The sequence below is a fragment of the Mastigoproctus giganteus genome, chromosome 4 (assembly GCF_048544385.1).
Source record: "Mastigoproctus giganteus isolate SK-2022 chromosome 4, ASM4854438v1, whole genome shotgun sequence".
Lineage (NCBI taxonomy): Eukaryota > Metazoa > Arthropoda > Arachnida > Uropygi > Thelyphonidae > Mastigoproctus > Mastigoproctus giganteus.
Genome location: NC_143578.1, coordinates 183,031,570 through 183,054,691, shown reverse-complemented (window position 1 = coordinate 183,054,691; position 23,122 = coordinate 183,031,570). Strand labels below are relative to the sequence as shown.

Here is a 23,122-nt window from a genome sequence, read left to right as displayed (position 1 = left end):
CTTTAGCCAGTGGGTGGTTGATTGTTGATAGCTTAAATAAATTCAAGGAAGAACTGGACAAACTTTTGGAGTGAATGGATGGGTAAAATGGGAGGTGTGGGGGTTTTTTTGCTGATGTTGTATAAGCTTTGTTTCTTACATCATATGCTAATGCTAACTCCCTGAAAACTGAACTATAAGCTTTAAACTTCTTTCACATACTATAATTTTCAATCGATTTTAACACTTTGTGCTATTAAAATTATCTGATAAAAATGTCTGTTTCTAACCTAAAATCTTTACCTAAATTAAGTTCACATTCATTGCTAGCCATATTTTTGACCACACACCAAATGTTCCTTAACAAATTTAAGTAGAACTAAAAAATAAATATTATTATTAGCCATATGGTGCAAGGAAGCTTGACGCTTTATGCTGCACCAGGAAGGGAAAAAAAAAAATTTGAGTAACCCTGAGAGAGAGAGAGAGAGAGAGAGAGCAGTAGAAGGAAATTGCCAAGAAAGAAGAATGATGATATCCAGCTCAGGACCCTGGGTATGCCAAGCCCATATTCACCAGATGTGAACCCCTGTGGCTAATATAGCAACCATGTTTGAACAAATCCAACATGTTATCTGTATTTGTTCTGGTGTGTGTGTATAATTGTAATTTGCAGAAATTGACAATGCAGATTCTGTAAATTCTCATTCATTTTACAAAAAAATTAAATAAATAAAAATCATAACAATTTTTGCAATGCAGACATTTAAGAAAGGATCTTTCACTCATATCAAGGATTACATTTGTTTTTAAGAATCTATGCAAAAAGGAGACTTTTTTTTTTTTTTTTTTCTTTTCTTTTATTATAAGTTGCTTACAGAACTGTCTTTTCCTTTAATCTGATTTTGCGGCCATCAGGATTTAAGCTGCATAGATAATGCAGTAGACTTAATTTGCAGACAGAGCTTTTTACTGTGTGAGAGTGGACATGGTACAGCCTCACACATTCAGTTTAAAATGCTGACCTGTTCATCTTTGCATTTTTCGTGATGCTACCCCACATAGCTTTGTTTAACTGTCTGGTGCTGTTCTTCCTTTGGAATTAAATAAGTGCTCCCCTATATTACTTCCATTACTAGCTGCTCATTTTTTTTGCAGATTCTTATAAGTTTGTTTTTATGCTCACATCTGGTGAGTATGGGTTTGACACATACAGGGTCCTGAGCTGGATATCATCATTCTATTTCATGGTGATTCTCTTCTACTTCTGACTTTTGTTCTCCCTCTCAGGATAATTCTGAATTTTTTTATTATTATTATTTTATTTATTTTTTTTTTTGGCTGGTGTAGCAAAAGCCTCAGGCTTACTTGCACTGGCGAATAATAATATGTCGTTGCTGCTGCTGCTATTACTACTAATAATAATTAAAAGGAGAGGGGAACACTTTACCCTGTGTTTGCATGGTTAGATTTTCCAAAATTATTTAGAGGCTTGTTACGTAGCAGCACGAAGCCAGGTGCAGCTTTGTTAATGGGTTTAAAGTATTTAATAAAAATAAATACAGAATTATAAATTGCATTATGCAGGTCACATGAAAGTGCAAAGCTAGGTGAACGCTGTACCAGAGCAATATTTACGCAGGTTGTTCCCCGCCGTCCATTGATATTTATGCGTTATTTTTATTCGTGGTCAGATGTACAAGGAAGAATGCTACAAATATCTTAATGATATTTGTTGAAAAAATGTGATTAAAAATATGGATAAAATGGCGAATATGCAGTTTGAAAATTATTCTCCATGAAGAAAGGGGGCGCAATCGAAACTTCACTGACTCAATGCCACTACATTGAAATACTGAGTTGCTTGTTTGACCTTAGATTAACATAGACCGTGATTTTGTTTGAAGAAAGTTAAAAAAATATTGGTTAGCGAAAGAAAAGTAGGTAGACTTATACAGCGACAACAGTACTGTATTGACTTGTGTAATCTTTGATTATTTTGATATAGAGAAACTACATACTGAATTGTGTTGTGTTGCGCACATTAAAAGTAACGCCGTTGTATGTAAGAAAATTCTTGTTTCACCTGTTTTTTTTTCTTTTTCCAAGTTTGGATTGGAGTGATATTTTTTATATCAGTTTAGTGATTCCACCAATGAGATATCAGTCACACTTAAGGTTCTCAACCCTGCTCTCCAAAAAGTCTAGATGTGGTGCCCGTGAGCATTGAGTTCATTGCTACATGCAAAGCTCCTTTCCACTTTGCCGAGATTGTGTTGCTCAGTGACTGAATTATGATCGAGTAAAAAGGTTGAGAACCCTTATACTGAAGCGTAATGACCATGTTGCACGAAGTTTCAGCTTAATTTTTAATTAACCGTTGTGTAATTCGTATTAAATAAATTCATATCAGACAGTTCTTTCAAACAGCATTTGTTTTAATCATTTCGTTATTTTATCGCCTTGCTCCTTATGGTCGTCATGAATTCGTGACAGTTTTTTTGGTGTATTTATTTTAGTTCTAATGAGTCTAAACCGTATATATCATTACTCTTTCTCGAAGTTTCAACTCGTGCAACTTTACTGTTTCCTGCTTTTGATTTTTACTAGCTATATTTATTTTTAAACCAACTTAAAGAACTGGGGTAAAATGCATTTTTACCAAAGCCGCTCAATAACTGTTTCGAAAATTAGATTGAATGAAATAATGTGAATTAATTTCCTTCCATGAGGTATGAAAGAGTCCTCAAATGCAGGCGAATTTTTGTGCTTGAAATAACTTTCCTCGGCATTTGCTTATGATAGAGAGAGCAACAAGTATAAGTGTTTGTGAGAATGAAATATGCATGCGGGGAAGAGCTTTCGTCATATTGGTATTCCATAACTGGTACATCTTCCTTCAATTCAGGTTGTGTGATGAAACAATTTTAGACATTAATTGTATGAAATAGTCTGCTGTTATTTCTGGAAGTTTATACACACACACACACACACACACACACACATATATATATATATATACAGTGATCACTGAATTATCACCACCTACCTAATACTTTTTAAGTCCTCCTTTTGCCCTCAGCACAGCAGCTATCTGCCATGGCATTGATTCAACAGGCTGTTGGAAGTGTTCAGGAGGTATGGCCAACCAAGCTGTGTGTAATGCTGTCAGCAATGCAGGTATGGAGGTGATTGGTGTATCTAGATGCCTGATATGCCTTTCCATAGTGTCCCACAAGTGCTCTATGAGATTGATAACGTGGGAAGTTCAGAGGCCAATCAATATGCTGGAAGTCAGAACTGTGCTCCTCAAACCATTCCTGCACAAGTGCCTGATGGCTCGGCGCATTGTCAATTTGGAAGAAACCATCAGCATTCGGGAAAAAGTGTAACGTAGTGGAGTGTACACAGTCGGCAAGCAGTTGACAATAGAGGAGACCACTGATATGTTCCACATGCACCAGGGGTCCAAGTTCCTGTCAGTGAAACATGCCCCACACCGTACAACCACCTGCACTTTTGATACCATGCATGATGGATCAAGAGCCACATGTTGTTGACACCAAATCCATACACAAACATCCACGGTGTGGAGTAAATAACGACTCATCCGACCAGCACACTTTCTTCTAGTCTTCTAACGTCCAACTTGCATGCTCTTTGCACCAGGCGAGTCTTTTATGCCAATGAACCTCTGTTAGGAAAGGATGCTGTAGGGGTTGCCTGCTGGTATAGCCCATACGTGCAAGCGTGTGACACATGGTCATGCAAGATATTGTTCCGGGTTGGCCCATGTTATATTGGGTAGTCAACTCTATAATTATGCTGCGCCTGTTCGCCTGTATGAATCGTCAGACCTGGTGCTCACCTCAAACATCAACCTTTCACTGAATTTTACAGTTTTGAAACCAGTTTTGCCGTCGGGTTGTTGTTTGACCATTTTGATGCCAGTCCTGGTGCACTTTAACTACGGTGGCTTTTGAACACCCCACTAGTTTCAACTAGTGGGGTGCCCTGCACTAGTTCAGCCAATTGGGAAATCGAGGCATCAGCTCATCGAGCACCCACAATCTGTTCTTTATCAAAGTCCAGTAAATCCTTCTTTTTACCCATCATGCTCTGAATTTTGCTACCTACTGAACCACTGATACCTTATCTGTGCTATATAGGTTGACTAACTCCACACTCTTATACCTCACGTGTTCAATGGGTTGCATTCAGTTTTCATAGGGGTGGTCATAATTCAGTGATCTCTCTCTCTCTCTCTTCAGGGCACTGAATGTCTGTTCTCCTCTCATTATACTTAGCTTGTTAATTCAGTGATGGCAGAGGCTAATTTATGTAGTGGAAGGTTGGACTTCCCCAGGGGGAAAACAGCCTCACCAGGCCTTTCCCTATAGGGGAGCCAGACTGATTTTATCTGCTTATTCAAGCCTTGGGAAGCTGATCCATTGCCCAAACTATAAATTATAAATAAATTTAATCATTATTATATATAAAAATACATACAAATCCCATTGCAGCTAAGAACTGATGTTATTTTACATATACTGTACATATAATAGTATTGACATATTAAGAGCAAGTCAGCCAAACAAATTACAATTTAATCTAAACATAGGTTTCTGAGTACTGGCTACCTTGAGTTCTGTTGCCTTCCTCCACTATCAATACCATGTATGTTAGGGAAAAGTGATTGTAAAAAGAAATGTTAGGGGAAAACAAAAATTAATTATCAAAGTTATAATAGAGCCAATTCTGTCTGGCCTCAGAAAAATTGGAAGAACTTTGCAGAACGATCTTTCTGTTTTTGCAGCTATCAAGATTTAACTTGCTTTGACAAGTCTCAATGGCGTTGATGCTCCCAGCATAACAAACTTTTTTTTCTTTTCTTTTCTTTTTTTTTTTTTTTTTTACAAAGTTTGGAACCTTGCTTTAAACAAATGGCAAGTTAAGCTTTCAGCTAGGCCATTAGTTTTTAAAGTAGTGCAATGTTGGGGCAGCTGTTTAAAGGTGAAGTTTGTTCTGCTGTGAGCATTAAGATCACTGCTTTGTTTAAGCAGTTTAAATTCTACTAGCTACAGAAACACATGAAAAGACAAGGTAGTCTTTTAAACTGTTTAAGAAATATAAAATCAAAAATTATAAAAATGTTTTATTAAATTTTATTGTATATAAAAACATTCATGTGCTTTATATTGCAGTCTAAAACAGCTAACCCTAAATACAACTCTTATCAAAGTATTGAATTACACCTAAGGCTCAGAAAGGACTGGAATGCTGTTCCATTTTGTCACATGCATTGGTAATGTCATTGCGCATTTTATTACTGAAAAGTTTAGTTTGTAAAAGTATCTATGTAAAAGACCTCTGATTGTATCAAGCAAAAAAAGCATGAGGTTTATTTGATTAAAATAGTACTGTCAGTTGAGTAGTCTTTCAGTCCTGGATGAAACCTGTACAAGTTGTGGGTTGTTAAGGCTTGTCTCAATTAGATATAAGGAAAGAAACAGAGGTACTTTTCATGTCATGCAGTAGCTTCAGCTTGGATCACAGCTTTTATGAGGACTAAGTATGTTTGCTAGGGACGACTACAAGAATTTTGGGATTCCGTCAGTGTTGATCCACTGGTGAAATTCTGGCTTATGTTACCCATTTATGGACTAATTCAATGGAAAGGTTCAGTGAAACACAAGTAGTTGCTCTTGACATCTCAAAGGCTTTTGATCGTGTTTGGCATAAAGATCTTCTAAACAAGCTTCCATCTTATGGTTTGCCAACTGTTTTTTGTAATTGGTTATCCAGTTTTCTCTCTCATCGCTCACTGAGGGTGATGGTAGATGGCTATCTGTCTTCTGACTTCTCCACTAATGCTGGTGTCCCCCAAGGTTCAGCTCTTTCCCCCACTCTTTTCCTCTTGTATATTAATGACCTTCTTCCATTGACTGGAAATCCTATCCATAGTTTTGCCGATGATAGCACATTGCATTCCACTTTTCATTTTGAGAAACCTTGCCCTGCTCAATCAGCTTCAATTTCTCGAAAATCGGCTACCAATTCCTTAAATGCCGATCTTCGGGTAATTCTCCAGTGGGGCAAAGACAACTTAGTTGATTTCAACCCTTCTAAAACTTAGTCTTGTCTTATATCTCGCAAAAAAGGATTCTTCTGCTCCTATGCTTATCTTTATTGACACTCCAATTTCTAGGCAAGTTGATATATCTCTTTTGGGGATTACCCTGACTTTTAATCTCTCTTGGCACAAGCACATTACAAATATTGCTTCCTCTGCATCTAAAAAACTTGGGTTTCTCTTTCACTCTCAGCGTTACTTTTCTTCCAAACAGCTGCTCACTCTGTATAAATTGCAAATCCACCCTGCCATGGAATATTGTTCCCATATCTGGGGTGGTGCCCCCAAAACCTCTCTCAGGCTTCTTGATTCCATTCAGAAGAGGGCAGTTAGGTTAATTAATGATTCATCTCTAACAGAGTCTCTCCACTTGCTGTCTCATAGATGTACTGTTTCTGCTGCATGCCTCTTTTACAGATACTTCCATGGGCACTGTTCTTCTGAATTGGCTTCTGTAATTCCCGCTCTCTCTTTCAAAACAGTCCGAACACGTGCCGCCACCAGCGAACATCCATTTGCTGTCCAACTTCAAACTTACAGAACCAACTTTTCATCTTCCTCATTTATTTATTCAACTGCCGTTTTCTGGAACAACCTTCCTTCATACGTATTTCCTGAAAATTGGTCTACAGAAGTTCACATCTAATGTCAACAAATATCTTATTTCGTCTTCTCAACCTCCAATCCAAGCACGGTACTAAGTACTATAGGTTCTAATACCTCCTCGTGTTTGGGGTTTACATAAAAAAAAAAAAACACACTCCTATTGACCAGAACCAACAAGTTCCAGTCAAGTGTGTGTGTGTGTGTGTGTGTGTTGTACTCAGCACAGCCATTAAAGCTATAATATACAAGTGTAAAGTGTGTTCGTGTCAAACGGCACCAGGGGTTTCCCCCATCCCCGCGTGGTTTTCTTTGTGGGTGTAACAGATCACTGTTAAGGCCAGAGATTTAAAAGTGTATGGTATTTGGAAGTATTGTGTTGTGTATCGTTGTTCCTCTGGCCATTTAGCCGCTAGACCCCTGCTGGGGCCCAACGTTGCCCACACTCAGCCCCGTGGAGGCAGACCAGGTACACCCATCATAATTATTTACTCTGGCAGGCCCTGCCAGCTAATTTCCTGAGATTTCAGTGGCTAGGTCCTAATAAATAAATAAATAAATAAATAAAAAAATAATAATAAATAAAATAAAAAAAATAATAATAATGCGATTTTAAGGGGTGGTTCGCTAATGAGGTTAAGTTTCGGAATTGATGCACGATTTGGTTGTTATAATTTGGAATTTAAGTTTTTGTCATGTGGGGCGTACACTGTGATGTATAGAGAGAGAGAGAGAGAGAGAGAGAGAGAGAGAGAGAGAGAGAGAGTTGGGGAAAAGACTGAAGACTGGAGGGGAAAGACAGAAGTATGAGGCCAATAGGGTAGATGACCCCAGATATCAGTGTGGCATGCCCATGCCACACCAGGAGAAGTAAACGGGGGAGATGGGGGAGGGGACGGTCCCGGCCCCTCCCTCCGCCAGGATATGGAGAGAAAGTGGGCCAGACTAGGTGTCCAACCCAGATCGCCAAAAGGCAAGGCAACAGTGTAGCTGCGGTCACAGTCATGGTTTTTGGATGTTCAGTTCAGTGTCACTTCAGGTAGGTCACAGTCTTGGTTCAGTCTCACTTGTCTCGTGTTCATCTTATGGGATCAGGAAGAGGAGTGATGACTCTGGTCAGTTTGTAGTACTGCTTTGATGTCAATTCAGGTAGTCATATTCTTTGAGAGCATCAGTCCTGGCCATTTGCACCAGGTCATGAATGGGGAGTTATCTTTGTTGGTAATTTCTTCTGATCGGTTGTAGTTATGCGGTATGTTCATGAATGTCTCCTCCTTGGTTAGTTTCAATGGAGTTCGTCTATTCAGATGTTTCCATATTGTTGCGGATAGCGATTTCTGTTCTCCTTCTGTTAAAGATGTCCTGGGCGTAGCGGCTGAACGCGGTGTACTCGTCTTCCGAATCCAGGAGGTGATGCTCATTGTCTTTTGGTACAAACTTTATACTGGTGATGAGTACTGATCTTTGTTCCTCATAGCATTCACATTTGTGCATGATATGTTGCCACATCTCCATATTGCCACAGGTGCAAGTTGGGTCCTCGGTCAGTCCGAATGCATTCAGTTTTGCGTTAAAGGGCCCATGGCCTGTAAGGAGGAAGGTGGTGTTCAGTCCTGGATAGAACCATTTGGGGGCTTTTGGATAGGTCTTGTCTATGTAGGGTATAAATTTCCGTGTGACTTCACCCTTGGTCGTCTCTTGCCATCTCCTCTGCCAAGTTTCTTTCAGGTGTTCCATGATTTTCTGTTTTTCCATTCGGTGGTTGTTCGTAGGGTCCAGTGTAAAAGTGTCAAACGTGGTCGGTGTTCCCTTTGCCAGGTAGTACATCAACCCACATCTCGCCACCTCCAGGTCCAGAGGGAGAGTTCCCGCCAGGACCTGCAGCGCACAGGTACTCACCGTGTTACACGCCCTGGTGATGGTGAGGAGTATTTTTTGCTGTATTGTATCGAGGATTCTTTTATTTACTGCAGTTCTTGCTTTGACGTACCATATTGGGGCTCCATAAGTAATTGCTGGGACGAAAATTGCTTTATAGTAGAGGTATAATGTTCTTTTGTTTAGTCCCCAGTCTCTGCGTGTTACTCTGACTACTAGTGCTGCATATTTTCTCAGCTTCTCCTTCAGATATAAGAGGTGCTGTTTCAAGGACAGGTTGGAATCTAGGATAATGCCTAGGTATTTCATCTGTTTTGCCAGTTTGATTGTGCTTCCCCTTACTTTTATCTGGGGTGGCCGTCTGATGTTGAGTGTTCCTCTCAATAGAATTGAATTCGTTTTGGTCGGGGAAATCTCCAGTGTATGCAGGTTTGCCCAGTCCTGGAGCACTTGCAGTGCATGGTTTGCACGGGCTTCTAACTGTGATCTAGAGCTCGCTGCCACCGTTAGGACGAGATCATCCGCAAAAGCTTGTGCGTTGACATCACCCAAGTCGAGTGCCAGGAATTCATCAAAAACAATGTTCCACAGGAGCGGCCCCAGGACAGATCCCTGCGGGCAGCCCCTGCGGACCGATCTTGTCAGGCTCCGGAACGGTGCCATTACCCTGATTTTTCTATCTGAGAGGTAGGATCTAATGCAATTATATAAATTCATGGGGATTTTTGCCTTGTGGAGTCTGCCCAGGATGCTCGGCCACCAGAGGGTGTCGAACGCCCCGGCGAAGTCGACTGCACTTACCAGGAAGTACTTTTCATTACATTGTGCTGCACTTTCTAGGAGGTTCCGAATTGCTTCAATCGTGGAGAGTCCGGGTTTGAACCCATATTGTCTGGGTGACTCTAGGTTAGCTTCTTTGTAGTGGCTGAGTATTCTTCGATGTAGTATTCTCTCCAGGAGTTTACTTAGTGTTGATAGCAGCACTATAGGACGGTAAGAGTTTGGTTGTTCAGGTGGTTTAGTTGGGTTTTTCAGGATGAGCTTGAGATGTGCTGTTTTCCAGCTAGTTGGGAAATGGCCCACTCTGAGGCAGCAGTTGAAGAGGTGCAGCAGGGGTTCCGGTATGTGCTCCACCGCCCTCTTAACGAGTTCTGGGTCCAAGAGGTCAGGGCCAGGGCATTTCTTGTTGCGCATTTGTGTTGCAGCTTCCTGTAGCTCATCCATAGTAATTGGCGGCTCCATTTGTTGGGTGTTATAGGTCTCGTTTGCCTGTATGATAGCTTGTTGGTCTTCCATGAGTATATTCGGTGGGTCTTTTATAATGGTGTTCAAAATGTTGGCCACAGAGTCGTCCCATGTTGTGGTGAGGGTGCGTTGCAGCGTTATAGTTGCTGTGGTTATTTCCCCCCTGGGGAGTTTATTTGTTGTGATCTTGTAGACCACTCCCCAGGGATAATATACAGTAAACCCCCGCTATTCGCGGTATCTGTATTCACGATCGCCGATTTAATATAAAATGAAACCTAAAAAAATTTGAATTTTACAGTGCCGTGAATATTTTCTGCCATAAAAAAACATGGCCGTGGCTAGAATTATCTTTCCCGGTCAAAACAGCGCTCAGTGGGTGGGGGGAGAGGGGTGACAAAATCGCGAGCGTGGATGTTTCTCGCTAATCCTTGTTCAGTATGTGTTATGCGCTTGTCATGGAAGGTTTCGTCGTTTGCTTTTAATTTATATGCTTATGAATTGAATAAATTTATCAATTTATAAATTGATATGCTTACAAAAATGATAAATCTACCGTTTTGCAGTGTAAAACACTTTTTCGAGTGTGTTAACGGAAGAAAGTGACTTTATTGTAGACAAGTTCTTTCTAACCCTACAAAAATATGGCTACGAATAACAAGAGAAATGTGAAAAGATCAAAGAAGGTGGTGATGACATTAGCGAATAAAATTGAGTTATTAGACAAAATTTCTAATGGTGAAAGTGTCTCCTCAGTGGCAAAACATTATAAAATCAATGAGTCAACAGTATGATCAATCAAAAAATTGAAAGAAAAAATCTGCCATAGTGTCCGTGAAAACGTGCTAATTGCTTCAAAAATTTGCTCTGTAACTCATGATGTTAAATTAGAAAAAATGGAAAAAGCTTTAAATCTGTGGACAGAAGACCGAACTCAAAATAAAATTCCGTTAAGTTCGCTCATCATTCGTGAAAAGGCAAAACTCCTTTATCTACATTTTAGCGAAACTAGTGATAGCACTGGCGGGATAAGTTTTTTTTGCTAGCAAAGGCGCTGGTTTGAAAGATTTGTTTGAAATTTCTAATAAATATTACATTTAATATTAAATTGTTTCTTATTTTCATTTTGATGCCATATGCTTGCATTTCACTATGTACATAGTCATAATATGAAGGTACATATAATACATACATAGACAAAATTTTAGACTAGTTTTTCTTATATATTTCATACTTTGGAACGGAACCCCTTTGTTACTATGGGAGCCATAACTCAGTATTCGCGTTTTCGTTATTCGCGACATTTCTCAGGTACATAACCCCCGCGAATAGCGCGGGTTTACTGTACTGCTACTCATTTTTGTTTTCCCAATGCTTATGTCACACCAAACTGATTCAACACTGCATTAGCCATCCATGTCAACTGGATGCACTTAGGTTTTATGTGCTTCTTAACTGAGCATATTCCTTCTTCCTGTCCTATTGTTCCTTTCTGTATATGCTGTACTCCACATATTCAAATTCTGCATCATTTATACCTCATTAACATGTCTCTGATATCCCCTACAATGCCTGCATTTGATAATTGAGACCAGCACTTCAAATTTATTTACTATGCTCCTGGAATTGTTTATACATGCAAGTATACATACACCTATTCTTACTCTTAGTTACTCTAACACAGCCCATGTAGTTCCTTGTTCTGTGATGACTTGCAATATTTAGTAGCTTGCTTTCCAAAATGCATCTTCTATTAGAAGCCGTGCTACAATCATTTTACCTCTGCCTGTGGCTATTGTAATTCTGTTAGTCTGTGTAAAGTTACCTGGAAAGCATTTCACAATTAGTTTCTCATTCAGTATTGATCTAGCTAACTCTGCCCTTTTTTAATTGATCAGAGGGAAAAAAATATTTGTAGATTATTCATTTATGAAAACATGATGCTGTTTCTGTTATGGAATAGTGCACAATTGGTTGTAATTTGGATGTGTATAACTCAGAATGGTGCAACAATTTAACATCTTGGGCTTTTTCAGTTTGTTGCTATATTTGGTTTCAGTTTGGTGGTAATACTTAGAGTAACGTTTATAGTTAATTTTCCCTATACAGATAAGAGTTAATCATGTAAAAAAATTTAAAAACTTAATTTTTGCAGATTTTATAAATGCACCATATGATATAGTAGCATGAATACTTATTGATATTGGCTGACTTTGAAAAGTTAGCATATGAATTTAATACTAACAAGCAAGGTAAATCAGCTATTTTCAACCCATGTGACTCAAGGTAATGGGCGTTTACCTTTTTCAGGGTCCCCTCCACTCCCCAGCTGTCAACTAGCTCTAGGCAGTGGTGACTAGATAATGAACAAAATTGTCAGTTTTGTTTTATTATCTATAATATTTGCACAAAGTTGGCTTTGTATTAGCAACAACTACCTAATACCTCTCAGCATGAAATGTCCTTTTCTGGTAGGTCCCAAACATGTTCAAATGGGTTTCAGATCGGGTGAGTTGGGTGGCAGTGAGAGGATAGAGAATTCGTTGTCACGTTCCTGAAACCAGTTAACAACCTGTTGGGCCTCGTGGCATAGGGTGCATCTCTTGTTGATAGATGTTGGAGCTGTCTGGATACACTGTCGTCATGAAGGGATGTATGTGGTCAGTGACAATAGAAAGTTAGGCATTCTCATCTAGCTGTTGATTAACAGTGATTAGAGGACCAAGGACATGCAATGAAACCAGTACCCAAACCATACTTCAGCCTGCTGAACAACAATAGTTCATCCAAGTGCCATGGCCTCATTTTGCATTTCTCCAAATGCATGCCCATCAGCATGATTGAGTTAGAAACAGGATTCATTGGACGAGGCGACAGATTTCCCTATTCCAGTAGTCCAGTGTTGGTGCTGATGTGCTCATGTAAGGCAATTTCTTGTGTCTCCCACTGAGCATAGATACCCGTGATGGCCATTGATTACCATAGCCTATCTGAACTAATGTCCAGCATGTAGTCCCTGTGCATATATAGTCTTGCTATTCTTATGTTGTACTCGTTGGTTATTAGGCTACTCTGCTGCATAGCTGCTGTGTTACCAGATGAGATACATGCAACGCTTACTACAGACATCCAAACATGGCAGTCTTTTGTGTCACCTTTGACTGGTTGTTAAACCACTGTTGAGGTAGTCGTGGTAGATTTGTGACCACAGAATGGGAGCATTTAAAAATGTTGTGGTTGAGATACTGACACTTGTATGTCTAGTGCTCCTCCCCATTCATTCCAATTTCAAAGTCGGAAAGATCTTGATGCCAGCCCATTCTTCCTCACAGACACAAACTGATCACCACATGTGCAAACTACAATCCCTACTCAAGGGGAACGTTGCTAACTCAGTGTATATGTTAAGCTCACCTAAATTTGCAGTTACACCAAAGTATAAACAGAACCTCTTTCTCCCCATTTTTCTCAGCAAAGATGCTCATTTTAGGTAAAAGCTTTTAACATATCCTTGGTTGCTGTAAATTTTTGAGAAGCCACATCAGGCATTTCTTTGATATGTACTCCCATAGCATCTTATAACACTGTGATCTTATACAACTGATCTATATGTCAGTGAAATTGTTGCTTCTTTAGGTGTAACTAAAGATAATCGGATACTTTTGGCAATTAGTACTAAAAATATTTGGATATCCCTGGAATTTGGAAAAAATTGACTATTGAACCATACCTGTCAGTGCAGTGAAATTGCAACTTCTGGGAACAGCAGTAATCAGTGTAATCACTAAGTGACGTATTTTTACAACCAGCAGATGGGCAAGGGTAAACTGCAGCAATTGATAGAAGGCTGTTGGGCACTCAGAAGATGGGGTCTTCATTGAATATTGTCAGCCAGAAGTTCAGGGAAGCCACAGAACCTAATGAGTGTAGATATGTAGAGCTACTGCACACAACCAAACATCACAGCACCCAATGCAGGATTGACTTGCTTGGGGCACAACTGTTGTAATTCGTTCTGGGAACTTTGGAAAGCTGTGTTGTGGAGTGACAAATCATGGTACATGGTTTTCTGATTTGATTGGCTTTGTTTTGATATAGTGGAGACCCAGAGAATATTATTTATCAGAGTACGTTGTCCTAGCTGTGTAGTGGGACAGAGATTCTTTCTCTATTGAGAATCCTCTATTGTAGTTTGATCTTGGCTGTCCTTTATTCTTGAAATAGTGCATGCCACTTGGTAAGTTTACATTCTGGACAGACATGTTTTTCCTAATGTGGCAGCACTACAAAAAGAGCCCTTTTCTCTTTCAGCATGACAGTGCACCATATCATACTGCAGAGGCTGAAGTGACTTGGTTTGAAAACTTGGGCATGCAAAAGCTTTAATAGCCTGTTCAGAGCTCTTCCCCTTAAACCCACTGAATACCTTTGGGTACAAACCAAAAATATCTGTTTCAGGCCAGGCCAACATGCCTGCAATCAGTAGCCAAATTGACTGCTCTGATAGAGGGTTATACCAAAATACTTCCTTTTTGTTATCAGAATGTGGTTCAGAGTCCACCAGTGAGAATTAAGCCCAAAGCTGACACAATTATTAAATATTGTATCAATAAAAGGTCTGTAAAATAAACAGGTGTCCTGTTACTCTTGGTAGTTTAGAGTATGTGCAATTATAGTGGTTTGGAAATTTTTAGAAATATTATGTATATGGCATTAAAATTGTTAAAAAATAATCTATTATGATATGCAGTTGGCACACAAGTTAGTGCAATTGTATCATTTCTGTATGTAGCCAACTACTTAATTAGTTATAAATTGGCATCATTAAGTATATCTCATATTGTGAATACCAACGAGTTACCACGAAATTGCACTACCTTGAATAAGTAAGTCTTCACCATAGGAGAAGACTATTGTTACTTATTCTCAGTGGATACTATCACCCATACTGCACTGTTTCGGCAATTATTGGCCCTTCATCTGTGGGTGGGCAGGTACCCTGGTGCTGTAATGCTAACAACCCAATTGCGAAGTATAACTCCACAATATGAGAGATCCTTGATAGTGTGGGGTAATTTAAGGAAGTTGACTAGTCAACTCCCTAGTGAACTGGGGCTTTAGCCCTAAACTATTCTGTAATCTAAATATACAGTTGGTTTTGCTGTTCTAACAGGTTAGGTCTGTATAAATTAAGATAAGTGGTTATAATATAGTTCTTGTAATGTAAATTTATATATATCCTCTCCACGTAATCCTCTCGTATCAAAGTGGCACACTTAACTTTTGTTGAAGTTGGATGAACAGAAGTGTTCATTGTGTACTGGTTGCTCTGAACCTTCCCACTCCCTTGATGAAATGGAATATTCTACAAACCATATTTATGTCCCCCCCCTTTTTAAATTTTAATGTATAAAAAAAAGAAAAAAAATTTTTATATCAGAACAGTTCAAGATATGAAGTAAATGTATTTTAGAAATAGGCAGTTAATAATACTTCAAGGAAAAGGTATATGCACCATGAGTTATAACCATAGAGAACCTCCTAAAAAACTAAATAAAATTATTGCTAATTATTAAGGATACACTATCCTTTTATTAATAATTATCAATAATTTTAACATTTATATGTGTAAGTGTAAAGCAGCTTGAACAGGATGTAAAATAAGATGCTAAGCAAACTCCCCTCCCACCCTTAATGGATGCCTCTTGTTGTGGACACTTGGGCTTGCGTCCTTGCCAGAAATATTAGAAACTGCATGCTAGACAACCTCTCAAATGGACACTATGTAATACAAACTTTGGCACTTTAACTGGTGTCTTTTTTAATCTCCCTAAACACTACATTTTCAAGGGTAATTTACTTAGATAGTATGAAACAGAGCTAATACTCAGTACATTCTACGCTGATATTAATATTTGTAAAATAATAAGAGGAGTTTACCTCAATATAGAAATACAAATATTAACTAGCAGGTTCTTAAATAGGGGTTATCCCCTTGCCACAGTGAACTGAATTAGGGTACAGGCTAAGGATAGGATACAAAATACTACACCAACCAACAATAGTAATATCAAAAAATACTTTATTTCTGTCCCATATGTTGAACATTGGCACAAACAGCTTAATAGATTTTTTAAAGATGCCGAATATAAAATTGTGGCCAGGCCAATACAGAAATTACACGCTATACTGAACAATCGCTCGGTTCTTTCCGCATTCGCAACACAAATTAATGATCTGGTATACAACATTTCTTGCGGTGATTGCGACTTGTCTTACCAAGGTTCGGCTCAATTTTCTCTGAATATTCGTATAAATCAACATGAAGCCTTAGTTTGTGCTTCTTGTTCAGCAGCATCAGAATTAGCCTTTCATGCCATTAACGAAAAACATACTTTATTTCACAAGGCCAAAATACTTAATATTCAGCGTAATTATACGCGACTATTAATTTCAGAAACCGTAGAAATTAAATTACACGAGAATTCTGTTAATGTTTGGCGGCCTTATTTGATCTCCGATGCATGCACGCTATTTAAGTTTCAGGTTCAGCCTTATTCGGTAATTTTCATTCCTGTGATTACGACACACAGTCAAAGCGTTGTCAGCTTCAGGAAGAAAAATCGTTTTGAATATTTTCTTTAGATTAATTTTTAATTGTGTTAATTTGATTTAAATTGTGTTACATTGGTTTTTAATTCTTTATTTTTTACTCTAATGAAGTTTTCGATTTTTTCGTTTTAATTTCTGGAGAGTATCATACAGAAGTGTTCTACGTACTATATTGAGGTAAACTCTTATTATTTTACAAAAGGGTAATTTACACGCATGCATTTTTGTTGGTCAATGGCCATTTGAAGCAAAGGTCATTACAGTAATACCAGTTTGACTTGATGACCTTAAGCTATAATCAGTATGTTGTCAATACATTCACCATTGCTAGTAAGCAATGTGTACAAACTTATTTGGGTTGTCTGATGCAGTTCTAATATTGCACATTACTTAGCAGGGCAATAAAATTGCCAAACTGAGAGAAATGCTGTTTCCAGAATTTGAGGGAGTGTCTGTAGCACAGGTCTGTATACATTGTGGTATGTACATAAATAAAATAAAAAAAAAAAGTCTACTAGTGAACTGCATAATTTTGACTATGAGGATTTTATTTTCTGCATCCACAACTTTACAAAACTAAAGCATTATTGTGTGAATAGAGTGCATCATATAAATCTGAAACCACTTCCAGGTGATAAAGGATATCTTCAAGATTTTATTCACCAACTGGAAACTTGTATCCTCTAGTAGATGGCAGCATAATAGCAAAACTGTAGTCATAACAGAATTCACCAACCCAGAAGGCACAGTGCATACTTAAGCTACAGCTATTATGTTTAAATTGTGAACATGGTTTAAAAAGAGGTCACTGACTAGACCCACAGTTATACAGTGGTATGGAAAATTCATAAAGGATATCTGTGCAATCATCTTGGCAGATGTGGTGGTTGAATAAAGGTCAGTAAATTTGGTTTGAGGATTTTTATGCAAAACTTGGAAATCGATATGACATGATAGTTGTGAGCTGAACGTTTTAAGTTCATTAGCATGCAGATGTGTTACATCACCATCCGAGAATGAAACCATACAAGTTACAGCCCGTATGGTGAGCTAATTGATCGACAACAAAACCAGATTTCTCCATAATCGCATTTTCTTATGCTGCTATCTACTGCAAACATTTTTCTGATTAGTGAATAAAATCTTGGAGGATATCCTCTATCACTTGGAAGTAGTTTCATATTTGTACCATCTACCTTGTTCATGCAATAACATTGTAATAGTTTTGTGGATGCTCTGTACATATGATAAAATGCAGTGTGATGCTTGTGGTTACTTTCATAAGTGTGAATTAAGTAACAGCGGTGTCCTCCCCATCTTTTTGAGTAAGGGATTAGTAACAATTTTCTCGTGTTGTCACTTCTCACTTTCACTCAGCAGCGAGAAATAATGGTAATTTAAGTAGCTACATATGAAGTTTGTTCATGTGTCAGATTCTCCCTTGCAATACTGGTCAAAATTTTCCTAGGCATTGATTGATTGAGTGTTAATGTTTTAAGAAATGAAATTTGTAATAGTTTTCAGCAGGCTTTTATGCAGATGTTTAAAAAGAGAGGGTTTTGATCCTTTGGGGGTGGGGAGTATCCAATTACATTAAAAATTTTATGTAAACATGACGAATATGGATTATTGTTAATGTTCCTGTACCTCCACTAGCTATTTTCGGTATTAGTATTTTTCCATTTCCTTCTTTCCTCCATTTTTCATATTACATCCTCTCTCACTCATGGTTTCCTAATTCTTAATACTTGCATGTTTTCTATTTCCTCTTAGCAGTTTTCTTTATATTTTCTCCTAAACTTACCCATTTACTACTTATGCCTAGGTACTTGATCTAGATACTTACACCACTTGATCATCTCTTATCAGTTATAGCTTTTCTCTTAATATTGCCTCCATAATATCCTTCCTTGTTCTTATTCTCCCCATGTTCCAGCACTTTTTTTTTTTTGTCTCTTATCCTTTACAACTTTAATTCCACATCCATCACAATATTATAAACAATGTCTGGTGTTGGACCTGAGAGGTCTTCACTCTATATCTGTTCTGAACCAAAATATAGTCCATTTCGAGGGTTTAGTGCAGTGGTTTTCGACCTTTTTTTTTTAATAACAGCACCCCTACTCAATTTTCTCCTAGTTAGATCCGATTCTCTCTGTATATGTCTAATATTAAAAAAAAAAAAAAAAGTTAGATGCTAGTTATTACAATAATATAACTATAAACAAAATTGCAATTCATAATACAAATTTTATATATATTAAATTATATATATGTGTGTATATATATATATATATATATCTGTGTATAATTTAATTTTTATATAGAGGTACTAAGTAAACATCAGTTATAGATCACCACAAAATTAAAAAGATACCATACATCTTTTTATAATGAAATAAATATATAAATTAAAAAAATAAAAGTTTAAGTAACTTAAACCCAAATGATGTGGCACCCCTGGAATGTAGTTGCCGAACCCTAAGGTGCCGCTGCAACCTGGTTGGAAACCACTGGTTTAGTGTCAAGCAATGTTAACGAAAAATCATTTTCTGGTAAACATTTTTGTAATTAACCAAGGAAAAGTCATTTGACATTTTCTTTGTTTACTGGAAATGTGCTTATAGCCCAAGCTAACTTGTATAGTACTGGAGGGATATAGTTCTATGATATGATATGCATTGTGATTTGTATAAAGTGAAACTAAAGTTGTCTCAAAACAAATATGAAATTTTGTAGTTAACATTATTTGACACTAAACCCTCAATTTGTAATCTACTTCTGACCCCAGGCATATTCCATGTATATCTCCTTCTTTTATTCCTTCTGAACCAAGTATCTGTTGGCATTAGATCATTCTCTTCAACAAAACTCCAACCATTCCCCTCTCCGATTCTGTGTATCCAACCCGTATCTTAACACATCCCCCCCCACATTTCCTTCTCCAACAACTGCATTCCAATGATCTGTGATCACCAAAAATGTGTGTCTGATTTCATTTTCTAGTTCATAAATCTCCATAGTTATCATCTTATGTTCTGTTGTTGGTATATATACAACCATCAACCTACCACTAATATTTCACATCTACGCTTTCAAATACCATCTTACTCAAAGCTACACTTATTTTATTATTTCTCTCTCTATCTTCAGAACATAAAACCTTTATCCCATCACTTCTCAAGTTCTCTTTCCATCTTGTCTCACAGAATCCCATTACTACTACTACCTCTGTGCTTATTCTTATTTACTTTTATTATTTTTACCATTCAGACTTCATGCCCATGTTTTGAAGTTCAAACAGCCAAAATTTCAAAATCAGGAATTCAAGGTATTAACGTGATGCAAGGAAACAAAGCTTATAAGGCACTAGCCAAAAAAAAAAAAAAAAAAACATTTGTCCATTCCTCCAATAATTTGTTCAAACTTTTCTTAAAATTGTTCAAGCTACCCCACCTCCACAACAATAGATGGGGTTTGTTCCAACAGTTGATTACTCTTTGGCTGAAGGTGAATTTTTTGCACATCTGTTCTGTGTCTGTCCCTTTCCAAATTCATTTGTCATTTGGGTGTAAAGATGCCATCAGCATTTAGTTTACTTAACCATTTTAAAACCTTGTACACTTTAATTAGGTCATTATGCAGATGCCTAGTTTCCAGATAATTCAATCTAAAGAACCTGTCGATCTTGGTAAGAATGTCCTTGTGTTCCCAACTAATCTTTTTTGCTTTTCTCTACACCCTACAGATCTGTGTTCTCCCTACAGTAAGAGTTTCTAAACCTGGTTCCAGTATTCCAGATGTGGTTTCTTATACAATAGGATAATTGCCTTTTTGTCCCTGCTGGCAAAGTTACTGTGGTTAAGGTAAAGAAAGCCAACACAAGAACCATGGGAGACTTCTGGAAACTTTTACCAGTCAAAAGCGTTCCCTGGTACTGCAATTTCTCCCTGCATTCTTGGTAAACAGATTGTGCGTGTAATAGCCAGTGGCAGTAGAAGTTGATAATGATTAGTTTTTTCTTCTTATTAAAAGCAGATTATTTGAGTTCATGAGTGGGCTGAAATTTACTTTTGGGTACACCCTCCAGACTGCCTCAGTCTTAGTGTGTTTATCCCCCCCTTCCTGCTTTTTAACCTGATACGAAAACAACTACAGTCTGTGCATGTTATCGGTAGTTGCAGTAGAAGTCGTTTTCCTATCGGGTTAAAACAGCAGGAAGGGGAGATAAACACCCTAAGACTTAGGCAGTCTGGAGGATGCACCCATAAGTAAATTTCATCCGCGAAGGCATTACATTCATGAACTCCAATAATCTGCTTTTAATAATGAGAAAAAAACTAATCAATACATCCTTATCGACTTCTACTGCCATTACTGATAACACTCACCATCTGTTTACCGAGAGTGCAGGGAGAAGCTGCGGTACTGGGAAATGCGTTTGACTGCTAAAAGTTTCCCGTAGTTCTCCTGTGGGCTGTTCCAGCAGCTTGTTTGCACTTCTCACAGAATTTCATGTTGGTCTGTACAATTTCCCCTAGATCTTTTTCATACTCCACTTACTTCAGTTTGGTACTTCAGAATGACATACCAAATGGTATGTTATTCTGCGATTATTGCTTTCCAAATGCAGTACCTTGCATATATCACTGTTAAACCTTAACTGACATTTCAGTTCATCTTCTTAGTTCACGTAGACCCTCTTTAAGTAGTATATGCTGATTACTCTTAACCATTGTGCCCACCTTTGTATAATCTGATAACTTGAGAGCAGACTTGAAATACCTCCATCAATATCATTTTTAATAAATATTAAAAAGAGTAGGGGCCTCACATCAAATGCTGTGGAATCCCACTTATCACAGAATACACACTTAGCTTATATTATTTCTGGCTTAAAATTTTCATACTAATTTATTCAATCAGGTATTTAATTGCAATAATTGTTAGCCCTTGTAGACCTGTTTTTTTTGTGTGGTATATATTAGACAAACATGTTGAATTTATGGGACTGGAAGTTAAGGATTTGTTACCCATAAAATTTGATATACAGAAGAAGAGAAATTGACACAGTGTAATGATGTATATGTTGTGGTAATTATATTAAGTTGAGTGCAGATATCTCACTACGTGCAATATTGTAATAAATATTGCTACTTGTGCATCTCCTCACAAAAAAAAAAAAAAAAAAAGTTTAGCTAAAATGTGTATATGTGAAAATATATATATACGCTCAGTTTGACATAAAACGATGAAATAGCGATCATTTTTTTTCATTATCCATCTTTTCTTTTCTGTTTTCTAAAGTCATCTCTCGCTTCCTTGTGTTTAAACAGTTTATCATGCTTTCATTTTTTTAGAGTGCTTTTGCCACGTAACTTAAGAATACCGCTAACACTTCTAAATGAAAGTTACATTGTATTGCATGTGCTTTAGTTGTGAGAAAGGATAAGAAGACAGTTGTACTTCCAGCTTATTTCAGCATCTCATACATTGTCATGCAAACAACTTGTTGGCTGTGAAAAAATTGTGTGAATCATGTAAAAAACCATCATAAAAATGGGGGAGGAAGGAAAAAAAAGCACTTTGAATTATGTCAACAGATAGTAAAAGTTCTGATATGCTGAACTGAATTTCAACTTCAGATTACCTTGATTTTAAATTTTCTAATGATATTCTTCAGTATGCTAACTGCTAATCTTTACTTATAGTTGGTAATAACGCTAAATTTTTTAAATAGATTTTATTTTTTTTTTATGTTAATCTCTTGAATGAATAGCAACTTCAGATTATCCAGATTTTGAATTATCTGTATCATATAATTATGCTCTATGCATTTTTTTTATTCTTGTACAGTATATATAATTACCATCTTTTTTTTTTTTTATTATTATTTTTTTTTTATTCAAGTTAAATTGTCCACTAATGGAAGAGGATATTTCCAAAAGTACTGAATGCGATGAGCATCTGAAAACAACAGTGGCAGATGGGGAACCTCCTACTAAGAAAGAAACTAATACCCTTGAAAAGGAGAAGCTTCATAAAGTTGATATTCTTTTAAAACCAACAGGAAATGCTCCAATAATAAAGCAAAAGAAGTGGGCTGTGGATTCAACAAATACTGTAGGTTGGATTATTGCATTCTTGAGGAAGTATTTAAGACTGGAAGACTCCTCATCCTTGTTTCTGTATGTGAATCAAGCATTTGCTCCATCGCCAGATCAAGAAATTAGAAATCTTTATGAATGCTTTGGATCAGACAAAAAGCTTGTTCTTCACTATGCTATAGTACAGGCATGGGGGTGATCTTATTAATGATAGTGTTACTGAGAAATTTGCTAAGCAAGTTTGTGCAACATGCTGAAAACTGAGCAAATGCAATGTATAATTCTATGTATTTTTTTTTCCTTCCATAATACAACTGCTATCCATGTAATTCTTGGCTGTCATTAATTTTGAAATAACCAACACTATTATTCAAGATTGGGTTAACTAGTTTTTTTTTCTCTATACAATTTAGAAATACAGTGGTCTCTTAGTGCTTGCTTAACCAATTGGCCTATACTTTTTCTGGCTTATCCTCTTCTTGGGAGCTTACTCCTTGTAGTTTTACTCCTTGAAATTTATTATATTGTCATAAAACAATTATTTACTTAAAATCAATTCATACAA

The 23,122-nt window shown here is 37.3% G+C and overlaps 2 protein-coding genes across 2 annotated transcripts in view; both read left to right on the top strand.

The window, feature by feature from the left end:
* LOC150087235 (ras-specific guanine nucleotide-releasing factor RalGPS1-like) overlaps positions 1-23,122 on the top strand; it is a 419,169-nt gene that overhangs the window by 32,934 nt on the left and 363,113 nt on the right. The window lies entirely within an intron of this gene.
* Atg12 (Autophagy-related 12) lies at positions 1,846-22,923 on the top strand. The gene is made up of 2 exons (XM_090371093.1): positions 1,846-1,919; positions 22,361-22,923. The coding sequence occupies exon 2, from the start codon at positions 22,376-22,378 to the stop codon at positions 22,754-22,756; it is 381 nt and encodes a 126-aa protein (XP_090227219.1). The 5' UTR covers positions 1,846-1,919; positions 22,361-22,375; the 3' UTR covers positions 22,757-22,923.